The 16,250-nt window shown below is 54.4% G+C and overlaps 1 protein-coding gene across 1 annotated transcript in view; it reads left to right on the top strand.

The window, feature by feature from the left end:
* The window catches only part of KSR2 (kinase suppressor of ras 2), a gene marked incomplete at its 5' end in the record, with an annotated part of 351,213 nt that overhangs the window by 294,242 nt on the left and 40,721 nt on the right, over positions 1–16,250 (top strand). The window contains 4 exons of the mRNA XM_081283402.1: positions 871–912; positions 1,495–1,567; positions 4,428–4,476; positions 5,991–6,358. Coding sequence (XP_081139528.1) covers positions 871–912; positions 1,495–1,567; positions 4,428–4,476; positions 5,991–6,358 — 532 coding nt within the window. The remainder of the gene's footprint in view (positions 1–870; positions 913–1,494; positions 1,568–4,427; positions 4,477–5,990; positions 6,359–16,250) is intronic.

Genomic DNA, 16,250 nt, shown 5'->3' with positions numbered 1-16,250 from the left:
TTAAGTATAATAATGTCCCTCTCAGGAAAAAAAAAAAAAAGCCCTCTGTCCTAATCCAGGGTCTGCGAATCTGCTACTGGACACGACAAAACGGATCTTTGCCAATGTGATTAAGTCACAGATCTCGAGATGTCAGATTATCCTGGTGGCCCTACATGTAATCACAGTGATCCTTATCCCAGGGAGGCAGGAAGGTCACCGGCAGTAGAAAGTGATGTCGGGCACAAGCAGAGATTGGAGGGATGAGATTGGGAGCCCTCGGCCTCAAGCAGCTGGAGGAGCGGGGGGTCAGAGTCTCCAGGGATCCCCGAAAGAACAGAGCCCTCGATTCTAGCCTTCAAGGCTCGCTCCGGCCTCGGGAGCTCCCGACTGGAAGAGGACCCACACTGGGGTTGTTCAAATCCACGAGTTTGCAGTCATGTGCAACAGCAATGGAAAAGCAAAGGTCTTGGTGCTCAGTGTGGAAATTTAGAAAGCATAGGAACAGCAGGCATGCTCTTTCTTTTCTTTTTTTTTTAAAGTCACGGTCATCATTCTGCCAAAAGGCAAAGAATTAATATTTTGGATTGTGGCTTTACAGACTCTGTTGTTTGTAATTATGCGTTTAACAAAATACGGCTTTGTGTAGGGACGACTGGCCAAGCGGGAGTGGTCTGGTTTGAGGGAGCGTGAGTGACCGGGGACATCGGACAGGGTGCTTAGAGTTCTGGTCTCCTCACACACGTTCATAATCCCCTGAAATTTGGGGTACCTGTGGAAGCACTATGGGGGGACAGAGACATGGAGGACATGGGAGGAGCCCATCTTGGTACCTGGAGGGACTCTCACACTAGTACTCTCTCTCTCTCCCTCCTCTCCCTCTCTCTCAAGCTTCTCACTACTACAAGTACAAGCAGCAGTTCATCTTCCCAGGTGAGTGTCGCGTTTGTGGGCGGCCCTGCCGACAGGCGGGAGCAGCTGGGGGATGGGCAGAGGGGAATGGTGAGATGCACCCCATGGAAGAGGTAGTGGGGGTCACCGCACCCCAGTATAATGTCAGGTTGTGGAAGTGGAGATCAGGGTGGGAGGTCTCAAGGGCATCAAGAGACCAACGTGGTCCCCAACCACAATGAAAAGCCCTAGAGGGTGATCTGCTGTGGAAGGCAGAGGAGGGGTCACGTGGCAGGGGAGAGACGGTCAGAGAGACCCTCGCTGGAAGATGCGAGACCAACTGGCCCCCGGTCCCAAGGGAACTCAGGAGTGAGGGAGACTCAGAGGTGACTAACAGGCCCTCCCGGCTAGATGCTTAGGGGTTCTGGCAGCTCCCCAGACCACAGTGGTGGACTGTGCGCAGTGGGTCATCTCAGCATGTAAAGTCCCAGTGGTTGAGGAAGGGACAAAGGGGATTGGCCGGCCCCCGGGACCCCGATGTGGTGAAGTGTTATTAGGAGTCCGGTCTCTGGGGGACAGTCTGTATTCCATGTTTGGTTTCTGACTGTTGGATTTCACGCTCAGATGTAGTGCCGGTGCCAGAGACGCCAACCCGGGCGCCCCAGGTCATCCTGCATCCGGTGACTTCAAATCCAATGTAAGTGGAGCAGAGGCCACTGTCCCCTGCCCTCTGCTATGAAATCCGGGCCTTCCGTCTGCTCTGGTCGGGTCTCCTTCCTTCCTCTGGAATAGACGGGGCGGGGAGCGGGACACCTGGCAGGACTCGGGCAGAGAGAAGAAGGCCAGGACACACAGGCTGAGACGGAGAGGAGAGGGCGTCACCCCCACTAGCCAGCTCTGCCTGTGTCTCTGGCCCTCGGGGCAAGTAGGACCCCCAGGACCCCAGGACCCCACTTCCTGGGATTAGAAAGAACTTTTCTAAGGTAGAACTTTATGAAATGCACTTAATCTAGGTCATTGTCCCTCCCCCTTTAAAAAGTGTCACTTAGATTTATACCAGGGATCAGAAAGCAATGACCCAGGACACAAATCCAACCTGTTGCCTGTTTTTACAAATAAAGTTTTATTGGCACCTAACCAGGCGCATTTGTTGGCGGTGTCTTTCCCGCGGCTGCTTTCCCAGTAGGCAGCAGGGTTGAGTCGCTGTACAGAGAAGCCAGCCCTGAGGCCCTGTGGCCCTTGGCAGAAAAGGCTCGCCACCTCTGGTTTAGAGCCGGGTGGAAATAGCGCAGACTCCATTCCTCCTTGGGCTCTGTGAGATATGCAGGAACCCTGCCTGGTTATATTTCATGCTGTGACATCACATTTTCCATATTGTTCCAGACTCTTCCTAGACGTTATTTTTTAATGACAGTGAAATGTCCCTACCAACTCATTTCCATGACCATGTCCCCTCTTCCTGAATTTCCATTGAGTCCTGTATTTCACTGCTGTAAACAACACTAGAATGAACATCCTCGTGTGCAGCCCCCTAGGGGGGCCGGCCCTCTCTGCAGGTGGTCTCTTCCCCCTTGGTCTCTTTGGCTGTGGCTGAAGTCTGCGGTGTCTTAGGATTGGGCCGGTTCCCAACACCCTTTTTTTCCTACTTGGTTTCTCTTTGGGCTCCTGAAGCTGCTCCATCCATTTGGACCTGCCTTAGGACGTTGTTAAAGAACCAAATGGCACATCTCTGAAATCAAAGGAGCAGCAATCTGCTGGGGGACATTGTGCTGACACCTCGCTCCAGATCATTTCTCTGCAGCACAAAAACCAACTCCACCATTTGTGCAAGACGAGCTCCAGGTTATTAACTGAGGGTCAGGGAGTGTGTGGAGAGCAGAGTCAGGAGCTCCCGAGATCCGCTGAGATGCATGGAGGGACGGGGACTTGCTGTTCCCAGAGGGGACTCATCATACAGCCCTGGCTGCTGGAGTCACGGTCTTAATACAAAAGGAGGAGGACTGCCAGGCACCGGGAGGGGGGGACTCCAACTGCATTGTCCCACCCGGCGGCGCTGAGTTCCTAACCTGTCAGCTGTCACTGTGCAGTTTGACGAGGCCTTCCTAGGAGGTGCTATGAATAACTGGACAATGCACACACTTTGTGATGTCCTCCTTTCCCCCTTCCAAACTCTCTCCAGCCAGGACCCCTTCCAGGAAGTGTGTTGATTCTGTCTGCAGGGTCAGCAGCTTCCTGGAACCTGAGGGTCCGGATGCGGGGAGGGTCCCCACACACAGCGAGGAGGTGGGCAGAGGGAGTCTGCTCAGCTTCAACTGGAGGACTAGGGAGGGAGCAAGGCCATCACTGTGAGTCCCTTTTCCTACCTGATCCAGCTCTTGTGGGCCTTCAGTAGCCCAGATGCTACCTGCCCTCCCGCACCCGGAAACACACCCTCCCCCAGGAGTCTGAAAACAGGTCCCAATTCACACTGTGTCCACATTCCGTCACCAAACTCCCTTCCAACAGTCCCTGCACCCAGCCCAGACCCAGTTACACCATCAGCACACAACACCCTCCCTAATGCCAACATGGCCACCCAGCTCACACACACACACACACACACACACACACACACACCTGACTCCACCTGTCTCTCTCTCTCCCCCCCCACACACAACAGCTCCTGCACAGAGCTCACTCTGATCCACATGCACAAACCCACACCCAGCACCCACACACCTAGAATCCAGCTGCACTCACGAGCCTTCGGATGCATCTCTCTCTGTCTCTCTCTCTCTCTCTCTCTCTCTCTCTCTCTCTCACACACACACACACACACACACACACGCACACACACACCTGACTCCTCCCGTCCACCACAGTTACCTTATATCCATTCCACGCACACCAGTTCTGTGTAATTGACAAGGTCCAACTCCAACCCCGTGACATTTCAAACACGTCCAGCAATTCTCTCTCCTTGGAGTCTCCACCGCAATCCATTGCTTCAATCCACACCTCACTTGGGCCCCTGTTCCTTTGAGCCCCTCTGCACAGTCGCTACCAACTTGCCTTCATTCTCTCAGTAGAATAGAACCGTCCCTAAAGTCCCCTAAAATCACGAGCCAGCCAGACCCATCCGATGTGTCTCCCTCTAAGGGTTCAGGGCTGCTCCTGGCCCAGGATTTGAGTTGGACGAATGAATGAGTGAATTAGCAGATGGACAAATGAACAGTAAGATCTTTCCAGAAGATTCTGGGTCTGAGGGAACTTTAGAGACCAGACTCATTCTTTCCCAGCAGACATGCAGGCCTCTGAGAGTTCAGGGCCCATCCCATCAAGAGACCCCCTCAGTAGCAATAACGAAAAACGAGCCCAGAAAAATCTATTGAGAACAATGTCCCTGTGCCCTTTGTGGGACTCGGCTATGGATGATTTCAGAACCAAGTATTGAAATGACACGAGAGATGAAGGCTTGTAGGGAGGACGTCCATCTTGGGACACTTCACCCGTGGCAAGCTGGAGTACACGCACCCACCGTTCCACCTAAGGTCCCATTTATTTTTCTTTCTTTCAAGCTTGGAAGGAAATCCATTACTTCAAATTGAAGTGGAGCCAACCTCGGAGGTGAGAGCCGGGAGCAGCCTTTCCCAGGGGCTGCCCACCTGGGTCTGGGTGACGTAGACGGCTCGGGGCCGGTGGGAGGCGGGTGCGGTGGCTGCTTGATGGATGTTCCCACTCCAGGACAATAACCGGGCGCTGGCCCCTCCCGGCACCGAGCCTAATGGGCCGTTATATGGTGTGTACGGTGCAGAAGGCGAAAATTGGCATGAGATTTGCATTCTTAGTTGAAAAATTAGCGCAGGGCAGGGTGGGTACCAAGGGGGATGTGCCCCGCTGCCTTCCAAAGAATACATAGTGGGGGGACATGGGGGGGCCGGGGATACTGGGCTTGGCAGGCCATTGGGAATGTTCTGGGGCTCCTCTGGAAATTTTATTTATTCTGAAGGCATAAATAGAATGTCCCTTGGTGAGAACCGTGGAGTCCCGTCCCTTGACTCTGCTAGTGTGTCCTGAACTTAAAGGCATAGAAGCAGGGTTTCCAGGGAAAATCAGGTCCTTTGGGGGGACCATATGGTCGCTTGGAAATGGTCACGGGAGAAGACACATGACCTGTGCTAATTGTCCTCATCAGGCCAAAGAGGGCAGCTTCTCGGGTATTTGGGGTCAAGAAGATCATACCCAGTTAAGTGGCCATTCTCTCAGGTGGTCTTATGAGGTCCCAGGGCCCCTGGAAGTCCCTACTGGCTTGGACACATTCCCACATTGCATCCAAAGGATCCAAGAGTCGCAGCCTCCCCAAGCCCCAGGCACTGCGAAAAAGCAGTCTGGGCAGGTGGGTCCCAAAACCTTGAGTGGCTAAATTCGGAGACGGTCACATCTGAGCATACTTGTCAGGTTGACATGCCAGGTCAAAACACAGATTCCCGTCCCTGGCCTGCTGATATTTTGACTCCGTAGATCTGGATGGGGCCCAGGAATCTGTATTTTCTCAGGGCCCCGAGCTGGTGTTGGGTACAGGTGCTCAGGTCCGTGCAAAGAGCTTAGCCATTCTCCATCTCATTGAAACCTTCCCCAGCCCCAGGGCAGATTTCATCCCTTCCACTTTCTAAGGAAGAAAGGGCCCAGAGAAGTAGAGCAACTCCCCCAAGGCCACACAGAGCCCAGCAGCCAGCTCACTCGGTCTGACTGTTAAGCCCCGTCTATTCACAGGACAGATGCCAGGCTCCTTCCTGCTACTGGAGCCTGGGGCCTCTGCCCTGTGGCTCTGTCCTCTCCCACCACGTTCCTCAGGGCTAGAACCACAGAGGTCTCAGCAAACCAGAAGGCGTGGTCCCCTTACATTCCTCTCCCTAATGTCCCCCCGCCCCCAGCACCAGAGTGGGGCTCTCGGATCTGCCTCTCAGGATCTCCTTTGTCATATGATTCTGGACCTAAGCCACCTGGGGACACAGAGCCACGTCTGCAGCAGCCACATGGAGATGCCATGTGTCCAGACCCCCTGGGGACCCCGAGGGAGGGTGGGGCGGTGGCCGTGGTGGCAGCAGTGGCTCTGACCTTCTCCCCGCCTCCGGCCACAGAATGAAGAGGGCCGCGACGAAGCCGAGGAGTCGGAAGACGACTTCGAGGAGATGAACCTGTCCCTCCTCTCGGCCCGGAGCTTCCCGCGCAAGGCCAGCCAGACCAGCATGTTCCTGCAGGAGTGGGACATCCCCTTTGAGCAGCTGGAGATCGGTGAGCTCATCGGGAAGGGCCGCTTCGGGCAGGTGTACCACGGCCGTTGGCACGGCGAGGTGGCCATCCGGCTGATCGACATCGAGAGGGACAACGAGGACCAGCTCAAGGCCTTCAAGCGGGAGGTGATGGCCTACAGGCAGACGCGCCACGAGAACGTGGTCCTTTTCATGGGCGCCTGCATGAGCCCGCCGCACCTGGCCATCATCACCAGGTCAGTCCCCTCAGGCTGCCACCACGGCTTCGGGTGCAGTCAGGAGATGCGGTTCTGGTTAATCCCTCGTCTGTCTGATAGGTGGTGTCCAGGGGTGCCGCAGACGGCTTCCTTGCCATCTTTAAGTCCCCAGGAAATAACCTGTGACGCTGACCTCTTCAGCAAAACCTCATGTGAGGACTGAATGGAGGGTCAGAGAATCGGGGTCGAATTCCCCTTCTGCTCTAAGCTTTTGTGTAGGGAATCCCTGAGGCTGGCTTTCCTTGTATGCAAAGTAAGTGGGTGACCCTAAACCAGACCAACTTTTTCTACAAAGTGTCTAGGAGTAAATACTTGGCTCTTTGCAGGCACACAGTTTCTGGAGCAGCTATTTAGCTCTGCGCTAGTGCATAAGCCACCGTCGAGGTGTGCATGAATTTGCATGGCTGTGTTCCAATAAAACTTTATTTACAAAACCAGGTGGTGGGCTGGGTTTGGCCCATGGGCTGTAGCTTCCTAATTTCTGAACAGAGGCTCTGTGGGTGTTACTGTGGCTTCCGTGGCCATCTCAGAGTATTTCTGATCTTTACCGTCACCCTTATGAATTTCCAGGATCCATGGTCTGTGGACATGGGAGAGGTCATGGGTGGAGAATTAACAGTAACACAATGTCAGATGACAGGGACTTTGGGGACTCTCTCTCTCTCTCTGTGTCCTCACTTGGTGATGTGAGGCAGGCAATGGGAAAAGATTAGCTCTGGTTTCCTGGGAACAGTTGTGAAACAGTCCTTTGGTGGGATTTTGACTTTGGCTCTGCTCCCTTATTACATTAGAAGACTTCAGGTGACGAGATCCCAGGGCAGAAGTCTCTCCTCTTGGGAAGGGTCCCAGGCCGCTCAGGAGGCCTTGGTGATTGTCACTGCTGATTGTGCAGGCCGTGGTTGACGGGAGCTGGGGTGTCGAACGGAAAGTGCTTGTGGGGGACTGGAGATCCCTCTGCCTTCCTTAAACCAGGAAAAATGGTGGCTGTCACCCTACCCAGGACAGAGGTGACTCTGTGGTCATCCCTCAGTCAGGGCTGAGCCACGATGATCAGGCTGTGTAAGCTCAGTTACCTTGGGGCTTCCCAATCCTGTGGGCAGTTCTGGGCTGGACCAGGCTCCGTGACTGTGGCCACACCGTTGGCTGTGGTCAGCTGGCAGGTTGATGGAGGCCTGGTCCATCCTGGATGCACTCACTCATTTGTCTGGTGGTGGACAGACCATCAACAGGCGCCTCTGTCCTGCTCCATGTGGCCTCTGACCCCCAGTGACTCCTCAAGTCCCCGAGCACAGCACGGGGTCAAGGCCTGGCACACAGCGTGTGATCATGCCTCTGCTTGGGATGTATTCGCTGACATCCACTGGCCAGAGCAACCCCTGTGGTCACCAGATTCAAGGGGCAGAGAAGCAGACTGGACCTCTGAACAGAAGGATCTGTAGGGACAACCGGTGGCCGTTTGTGCCATCTTCGGCAGCAGGACCCTGGGCTCCCTTTGTCCCCTCTTCTCTAGGAGGTGTTCTGTCCTCTCAGCAGGAGGCAGGGACCCCTCACTCAGGATGCACAAATTTGGCTGAAAGATGGTCTTGCCCCCCATCTTCTTCCTACTTTCAGTAACCCCACTTTCTCTTGCTCAGCTCTTCCACTTCTGTTAACCCTACTCGAGGGGCGCTCAACCACTGAGCCACATCCCCAGCCCATTTTCATATTTTATTTAGAGACAGGGTCTCTCTGAGTTGCTTAGGGCCTCACTGAGTTGCTGAGGCTGGCTTTGAACTCTCCATCCTCCTGCCTCAGCCTCCTGAGCTGCTGGGATTATAGGCAGGCACCAACCCACCTGGTCCTACTTTTGTTTTTTCCTACCCCCAAATTAGAAACTTGTGCCTCCTCTTCTTGACCCTTCGAAGGACCTCCTGCCTCTTCTCTTACTTTTTGAGGATTATCCGTGGAGACCTGTTACCCCCACCTCTCTGCCTGACTCCCTTGCCCCCTCCCCAGCGTCTGGCTCATGGGCAGTGGATGGACCCAGTTAGCAGCCACCCTTGAAAAAAACCGAGTGGTCATTATGGAAATGTGTCGCTCACCCCGCCAGCCAGCTGCATCGGCGGCCCCGTCTCCTATTATGCACAAAATTCTGAGCCCCCTCCCCAAGCCCCATAACTACCTACAGATTTCACAAATAGCCCAGCCTTTTCCTGGCACCGAGATAAAGACTCGGCAGCTTTGGGACATGTAATTGGTCTCTGAAGTGTTTTGCTATTTTGTGTGAGGATTGCCAGATGAGCCCCAAAGAGGTGGCGTTTATTCCATATCATTGTGTTGGGTAGATATTTCTCTTCGGGAGGGGCTCCGAGTGCCCCCCCAACCCCGTCCAGCGCCACCTCCACTTGTTGGCCATCCAGAATCCGCATCTGAATATTCGATTGGAAACTAAATATTTGAGTAATTTGATTAATCACTTGCGCTTTCGCAGGATGGACTGGCAGAGGTCGATGGTTGGACCGTAGCCAACTGACTAGAATAATTCTGAAGATCCCGGTTTTATTTTACAGGGAGCATAAAACCAGATAATTACCTGGCATATTCCAGATAAATTCACAATAGCATATTCTAGCCAATTACTTAGTAATTATCATCAAAGTTAACGAGTATTTCTAAGATTAGCGTCCTGGTAATGCGATATGCATGGCTCTGGGGGATGAGTAACAACCAGCTAGTTACCCAATCACTTTATCCACAAATACAATTAGCATCGGGATGGCTACATTATTTCACGATTGGGTCATTATAGAATTATGGCCAAGCTATCGACAGTCTGGGCCATTGCTCCTGTTCAAAACCCCGAATGCAATTGGAAAGCCGATAATGAACCCGTTGAAGGAGTGCGTCCCCCCACTTCCGCCCAGCTGGGATGGGGTTTGCTGGGCCTCAGTTTCCTCATCTGTAAAATGAGCAGGTGGCAGCAGCTGTCTGTGGAGGGGGGTTGGTTCTGACTCTGAGGATGTGCTGCCACTCACAAAGCCGCAGGGAACAGCTCCGGGGGCCAGTGCTTCCCACAGGGTGGTCTCTCGGACCTCAGGCCTTTCAAAATGCATGTGCCTGGGACCTGCCTGTGGTCCGTTCCTGGCACCTGACCTGAGGCCCAAGCAATTAAGTCTGTCTGTAAGCGGAGCCTTTTAACCCAGCTCCAGCCTGGTTGCCCCTGAGGTTGGCTCTAGGGAGATGGACCCAGCCCTTCTTCCCAGGGAGGCTGAGGAAACCGGGCCCTTGTTAGCCTCTGCCCCAGCCCTCGAGAGAAGAAGACGGAGCCCTTACCTGCTTCCTCTTCTGACAAGTGACCATGGCCTGGCCCCGCCCCTTGGTGGAAGTCATTTCCCTGGTTCAGGGAAGAGCACAGAGCACCCAAAAGCAGGGTGGGAAAGCAGCCGATGCCACTGGCCTTCGGTGACAAGTGCTGTACTTCAAGCCGGGCATGGCCACGTGCGTCTGTTGATCACTGTGCCCACTTCACAGACAAGAACATGGAGGCCAGAGGGACAACAGGAACCCTTGCCCAGTTCATGGAACAGGTAACTGGCAGAACTTGGCATGGAGCGAGGGAGCCTCTGAATGCTGGTCAGGCACCGTCAGGCCCGGCCGCGGGGAATGGGTTCCCCCTGTGACATTCCCCGTCACCCTCGGAGGACTCGGTCACGGCACACGGCTCCAGCCCCCGCTGGAGCTTCCATCATTTTTATTAAGATCCCAAGGATTTGGCGCATACCAGCTGGAAAATCCTGGGTCATTAGAACTGAGTTTTGTTTCATAAGTTGGATTTTTTTCTGGTGCTTGTGTATTTCTGTTATGCCCTGAAAATTCTGGGAAGGCACACGCACAGGCGCACACACACATGCACACGCACACACGCCCCTCTCCCCCATGTCCCCTAGATTACCCGCCAGTTCTCTGTTTCATTCTCGTCCTCCTGCTGCCCCCTCTCCAAGAAGTGCACATTGTTCCCCGTCTCCCTGCAGAGGACACTCTGTGGGCATGGGCCTGGCCCAGGATCTCTACGGAGCTCACAGAATAGATGGTTCCTCCAAAAGCCCGTCCCACTCCCTGGGTAATTTTCTGGAATTGCAAAATGACTTAAATCAGAGCTTTTCTCTTGTGGGCCGCTGGCCCGCCTCCTGCAGGGACCTGTTAGAAATGGGCGTCCCCCACCCTGTGCAGTGGGTCCCTGGGAAGCCTGTGACAGGAGCTCCCGGGTGAGGCTGGCCACTCTGGAGGAGCCCTCTCCTGCTCCCTCCCCAAGCAGGTGAGCTGTCCTGCAGTGGAGCCCCAGGCAGCCCTCTCCAGGCGCCTGCCACAGGCCTTGACCAGACCCCGCCAGGGAGAGTCCAGGCAGCGGGCGAGACACTCAGAACACGGGGCCACAGCTACTGGGTCCTTACAGTCTCGTGGTCAGTAGAGGTTAGACAAGAAGGCAGGAAAACGTTGTGGTGAGTACCATAAAGGCCACAGACAAAGTCGGGGTGACAGGAGCGTTCCTTTGAAGAGGGCTCAGAGGAAGCTTCTGAGGGCGGGGTGGGAGGTAAACATTTGAGCCACAATCGACTGAGGAAGAGGAGGAACAGAGAAGGGGCTGCCCTATGGCAGGTGCAAAGGCCCTGAGGCAGGAGGGAGGCAGTCATATGGAGGACCGGAAAGAAGCAAGTGGGCCAGGAGGGCAGGGTGGTAGGAAAAGGCTCACAGAGGCCAGATGATTGTGGAGCCTCAATAACCCAAGAAAAGGGTGTGGAGTTTATTATAATGGACTAAAGCAAGATTCTTACTTTGTAAAGGGTTCTCTCTCCCATTTTTTTTAATGGGTGAATTCCAGAGCCAAGGTTTTCATAAGAGCCATGCTTGGAGCCTCCCTGCTGGCCTGGTTTCTGCCTCCTGGTCCACAGAGCCAGTGGGTTCCGAGTGGTAAAACTCCTTGGGTGCAGGGTGGGGACACATCAAGGGGACCCGTCACTGAAGGACCCAGGCAGAGGAAGGAGCGAGGGGCATCCCAGCTGTCAGTCTGGTTGCATGTCCACCAGAGGAAGCTGCCTGGGCGGTTCCCCTGCATTTGGGAGCACAACGAACCCCATCTGGAACTTTCCCAGGCTTAGGAAGGAGCGTCCTGTCAACCTCTGACTTTGATGGCAACGCTTGAGCTCTGCACCCCAGGGGGAAAAAAAAAGAGGAAGGGAGGACCGCGTCTCCCCCATGCCCTCGGGAAGATTTTTAAAAATGTCGCATGCATCCCCTCGCTGGGCTGTCGAAGTCACCCATCCTGTTGAGTGGGATGGGCTTGTGTGCATGCGTGCGCCCTCCCGTCTCTGGGGCTGAGGTGGTAATGAAACCCCACGGGGCCTCATTTGCACAGTAAGTTAAACCAGTCAACATTAGGAGCCACTTGATGGATTATTTATCTCCAAGTCCAAATCAGTTGCTGATTTCCTGCTTTCAGACAGCACCACACACCAAGGGGGGACATTGGACAGGCCAGTGGGGGCCCCTGTCTGAGGCCAGGACAGTGGACTCGGGCCTGAGTGACATGTGGACTTGCGCTGTGTGTCACTTGGTACTTGTGTCTTTCTGATTTTCCCCACCGCCACCACCACCACTTCGGACGGGTTTGATTATCCTAAATATAACGTACAAGAGTTGGGGGGCCCAGCACATGAAGATTCACTACCCCCCCATCAGCGAGCGGAATTGGCTTCCTTTTTTTGTTCAAAAAGGCTGAATCGCTTTCCCTTTATAAAGCACAGCTGAAAGGACTTTTTGTGTGCGGCTGTCTTTAATTGTGCTGAGATGTGAAGCGCCCTGGGACTGGGGGAGAGAGGACTATAAATGGACTCGTCGTTATCGTCATTATTATCAGCATCTCATGGCCATGTCATGCGCCTGTTGGTAAACAACCGTAGGAGGGGCCACGGCCTTGCTGGCCTCAAGGTCTCGGGGCTGGTCACCGCGGGCCTCGCCTCTCCAAGATTCTGAATTAGCAAGTGCGGCCTCTGTCAGCACTTAACAAATATCGTGGGTCTGGCTGCCCGAGTGATAACTCATTTGTTATCAAAAACGCACATGAGCAAATAGAAGGAGATGAAATCCACCCACAGTGTCTCCAACCACAGAGAGCGACATGAACAAGGGGGTGCCTATCCATCCATTTTTTTTCTCCCCCCAGAATATATACAGATTCACACTTGGTATGGGTCAGGGTCGTGGAAGCTGCTGTAACAAATAGGCCCTCAGCTATGAAGTGTCTGAATATGAATTGATTTCTAGATCTAGTAATAGTTCCAGATGTGATTCTGGATGATGGGGGGTTTCTCTCTGTAGGGAGAGACCCACCTTTGGAGTCTATTGTACACTGAGGCTCAAAGGCCTCCGCTTCTAGCTGAGGAAGAGGAAAGAGCAACGGGAGGGGAGAGCCACGCCTACAAGTGGACCACGTGGCTGGGCTCTGGCTGTCATCTGGCTTGGAGTCCCTGGGCCTCGCCCAACAGCCCAGGAGGCTGGAAAGTAGCTAACTGTATTCCCAGGAGAAAAGCGAGGTCAGTTTTGGCAAATGACCGGGAGGGCTGCGGCACACACACCCTGGATGGGTCTGTTTCTCCTATGGATAGTAGATTCGTCCAACAAGTGTCTGTCATCACTTTGCTGAAGGACACAGGTATGGAGCCCTCTCCCTGTAAATGTGGGTCTGTACAGATTCCTTCACCTCCATTCCCTTGGTCTCCTCATCTATGAAATGGGAATAACACTAATGTATCTTGCAAGGCACTGGTAAGAACTTGACCCTCACACGGACAGGCTTGCAGCCCAGAACTTCCTGGCCACTAGAGATGTCAATGCCTTGTACCTCCTAGTCACTGTGATAATCACGATGGCGTTGGGACAATAATAATGACAGCAACAAGTAGCAGATCGAGTCTGTTTTTGCGGGGGTGCCATGACCAGCAGGTGTTCTGTGTGCATTGTGACATCCAGGGATCCAGGTAGTGGCTGGAGTGGGACTCCCTGGATTCACATCCCTGCTCTGCTGCTGGCTTGTGACTTGGCCAGGTCACCAAGCGCTGGGCCATCCAGGGGGAGGTGTTGAGCTGGGAGCTGGCTGCCCTGGTCTCCAGCTGAGCCGAAAGGTTGAGGCTAGAAATAACCAAGTGTTAGTCATCGGCGTGGACGCGCTGATTGAGGCCGCGGACTTCATCTGAAGCTGAGGTCATCCGGGAGGAGAGGAGGGTCGCCCGAGGACGGAGGCTGCATGTTGCTGCATCGGCGTGGCCTGGCTGAGGAGGGACTGGGGAGAAGCCGTGGGGACAATGAGGCCTCCAGAAGGATGTGGACTCAGGAAACCCACCCTGAGTCCCTCCCTCTGGGCAGCTTCCCGTGTCTAGTCCTTCTTATGACACCCCTGGTCCTCATTCTCATTAGGACATTCCATTTCCCTCCCCACCTTAGAACAAAGTCCCAGCAGAGCAAGGGCCTCACCTCTATATCCCCAGCACCACCAACTGGTCCCCTATTCAACTAAGTAATTGCCAGATGGATAAGAAGATTGGGAACAGCATATGCAAAGGCCCGGGGGTTTGAAGGGAGTCAGACTACGAAGCTGGCGTGTAAGATGCGTACACTGAGAGTCACTGGCGTCAAGAAATGACGTAAAGGACCTCGTGAACCAGGCTGAGGAATTTGAACCTTCCTCCTAAGAGCAGGAGGGAAGCCACCCAGGGATTCAACCAGAAGAGTGGTGTGGGCTGGTTGACGTTTTAGAAAGACCACTCTGGGCAGTCCCTTTGCTGAGAACAATGCCTGTCAACCTGCGGACAGGTGGTGGGGACCCTGATCAGATATCAGCGGGAGGGACAAAGGCAGGTTTGAATGCCACACATTCTAGGAGGCGTGTGGCCGGGCCCCTCTGGGCTGCAGCCGTGAGCCACCGTCCTCTGGGAACAGGTGACTTCAGCAGCCTCACTATTTACTGCAGTTAAAAATAGCCAGCCGCGAGGGTGTGGGCACATCAGGCCCTTCCAGTGTTCCCCAGCAGAGGGGCGGCTCCTCAGCAGCCCTGACAGGCCATGGGTAAACAGAAGTCAGGGCGCTCGAGGGTAGTAGCTTCGTGGGGAGAGGCGGAGTCGCGACCAACAGCCTCATCTGTCTCCTGTCTGTCCTCGGGGGAGTTGAGCGACACCCACTTCAGAGACCTGTTAGATCCCTGCAAGAGACAGGAACAACAGTGGTCGTCGTCAAATGGCAGGGAAACCAGCCTTGAATCACAGCTTTGCCCGGACGGGATTTTGCCCGGGATTGGAACCCGGGACTGTCTGATTCCCGCCAGAGGCTGTGTCAAGCCAGTTTATCTCCTTCCCTCTTCAGCCCTGCCTGAATCTGTCACTCTTTCTTCTTCTTTTGGTACCGGGGATTCAACCCAGGGACACTTAACCACTGAGCCACATCCCCAGCCCTTTATATATAAAAGTTACTTAGAGCCTCGATAAGTTGCTGAGGCTGGCCTTCAACTTGCCATCCTCCTGCCTCAGCCTCCCCAGCTGCTGGGATTACAGGCGTGTGCCACTGCTTCTGGCCTGAATCTGTCATTCTTTCTCCTGCTCTACGGACAACCTGGGGCCCTCTACTGCTCTTTCCCGCTAAAGAGGACAAAGACTGACCTCTCTCCATGTCAAGTTCCCGGTCCTCACCACCAAACCTGCCTGACCCGTGACCTGTTGCTTGGCAGCAGGTGCCAATGGAAATCCCAGCACTGTCCCCTCCCCTCCCTCTCCCTGCCACACGCTCCAGGGCGGTGAGAATAGGGAGCAAGGGAAAGGTGCAAGATCGAGGTTCCCTGGGGTTTGATTTGCTGTGTCCCCAACCCTGCTCCTGTGGCTTTGTCACTGCTCAACTTTTGCTTTGTCCCCTGTCTGATGGTGTTTAAGATAATGAAGCCCATAAATCAAATAATGAATAGCTATTGACTCTTTGTCACGGAGTGTATCAGGATTGATTGGCCACTGGGGATCTTGCTTTCCCCAATCAATGAGGAGCCCTGGGAATAGATAAATCTTGATAATGACCGGCAGGAGGGAGATCAATAGCATATTAATCTATGTATCGGGAGCATAGATCTTCCACTGTGGAATAAGAAGGGGATCCAGAGATGGAGGAGGTCGGGAGACAGAGGGACGGACGTCGGGTGCCCCCAGACGGACAGTGGGTGCTCACTGATCTTCAGCCAACTCAGAAACACAAGGCGAGGCTTTCTTTGAAGAGAATGAGGATCCGATGTTTGTTTCTTCCATTCCCTGGATGTCTTCATTGCCCAGAGTTTCCTTCAGCCCAGTGTCCCATGTCTGACCTTCCAGTGTCACAGGAATCCAAGGACAAGGGGAAGCTACCGTGGGTGGTGGCTGGTGAGGAACGGGGAGACGGGACCCCGGTGCTGGCGAAGCTGGGGAAGAGCTTCCCCGACCATATCAGGCTTGGGGACAAGGTCCAGAGGGCTGGTTGGGGATGTTGGGGATGAGGTGCTCCTGCGTCTGTCAAGGGACACGTTAGGTGGTGTCTAGATTCATCACCGTGCAGAGACGAGCCCTGGACAGGGAGCCAAGACTGGCAGCCCACGGTGCCCCTGGTATCACAAGCCATGGGTTCCCACTCTTGATTGGCACCAGAATCCCCGGAAGGTTCCTGAAGATACGTTCCCGTCCCTCTCTGCCCAGTTTCTGATTCAGCAGGTCTGTGTTGGGGCTGGGGACTTCAGGTTGATGGTTTGTAACCCTCATCCCAGGTGATGTGGGGGCTGCAGGTCTGGGCACCCAGCACTGGGCCAGGAGAGGGGCACCCTGGGAGCCTGGGA

Source organism: Spermophilus citellus, assembly GCF_964194105.1.
Source record: "Spermophilus citellus genome assembly, chromosome: 3".
Lineage (NCBI taxonomy): Eukaryota > Metazoa > Chordata > Mammalia > Rodentia > Sciuridae > Spermophilus > Spermophilus citellus.
The sequence above is the reverse complement of the archived record's forward strand: the minus strand, read 5'-3'. Positions and strand labels throughout refer to the sequence as shown.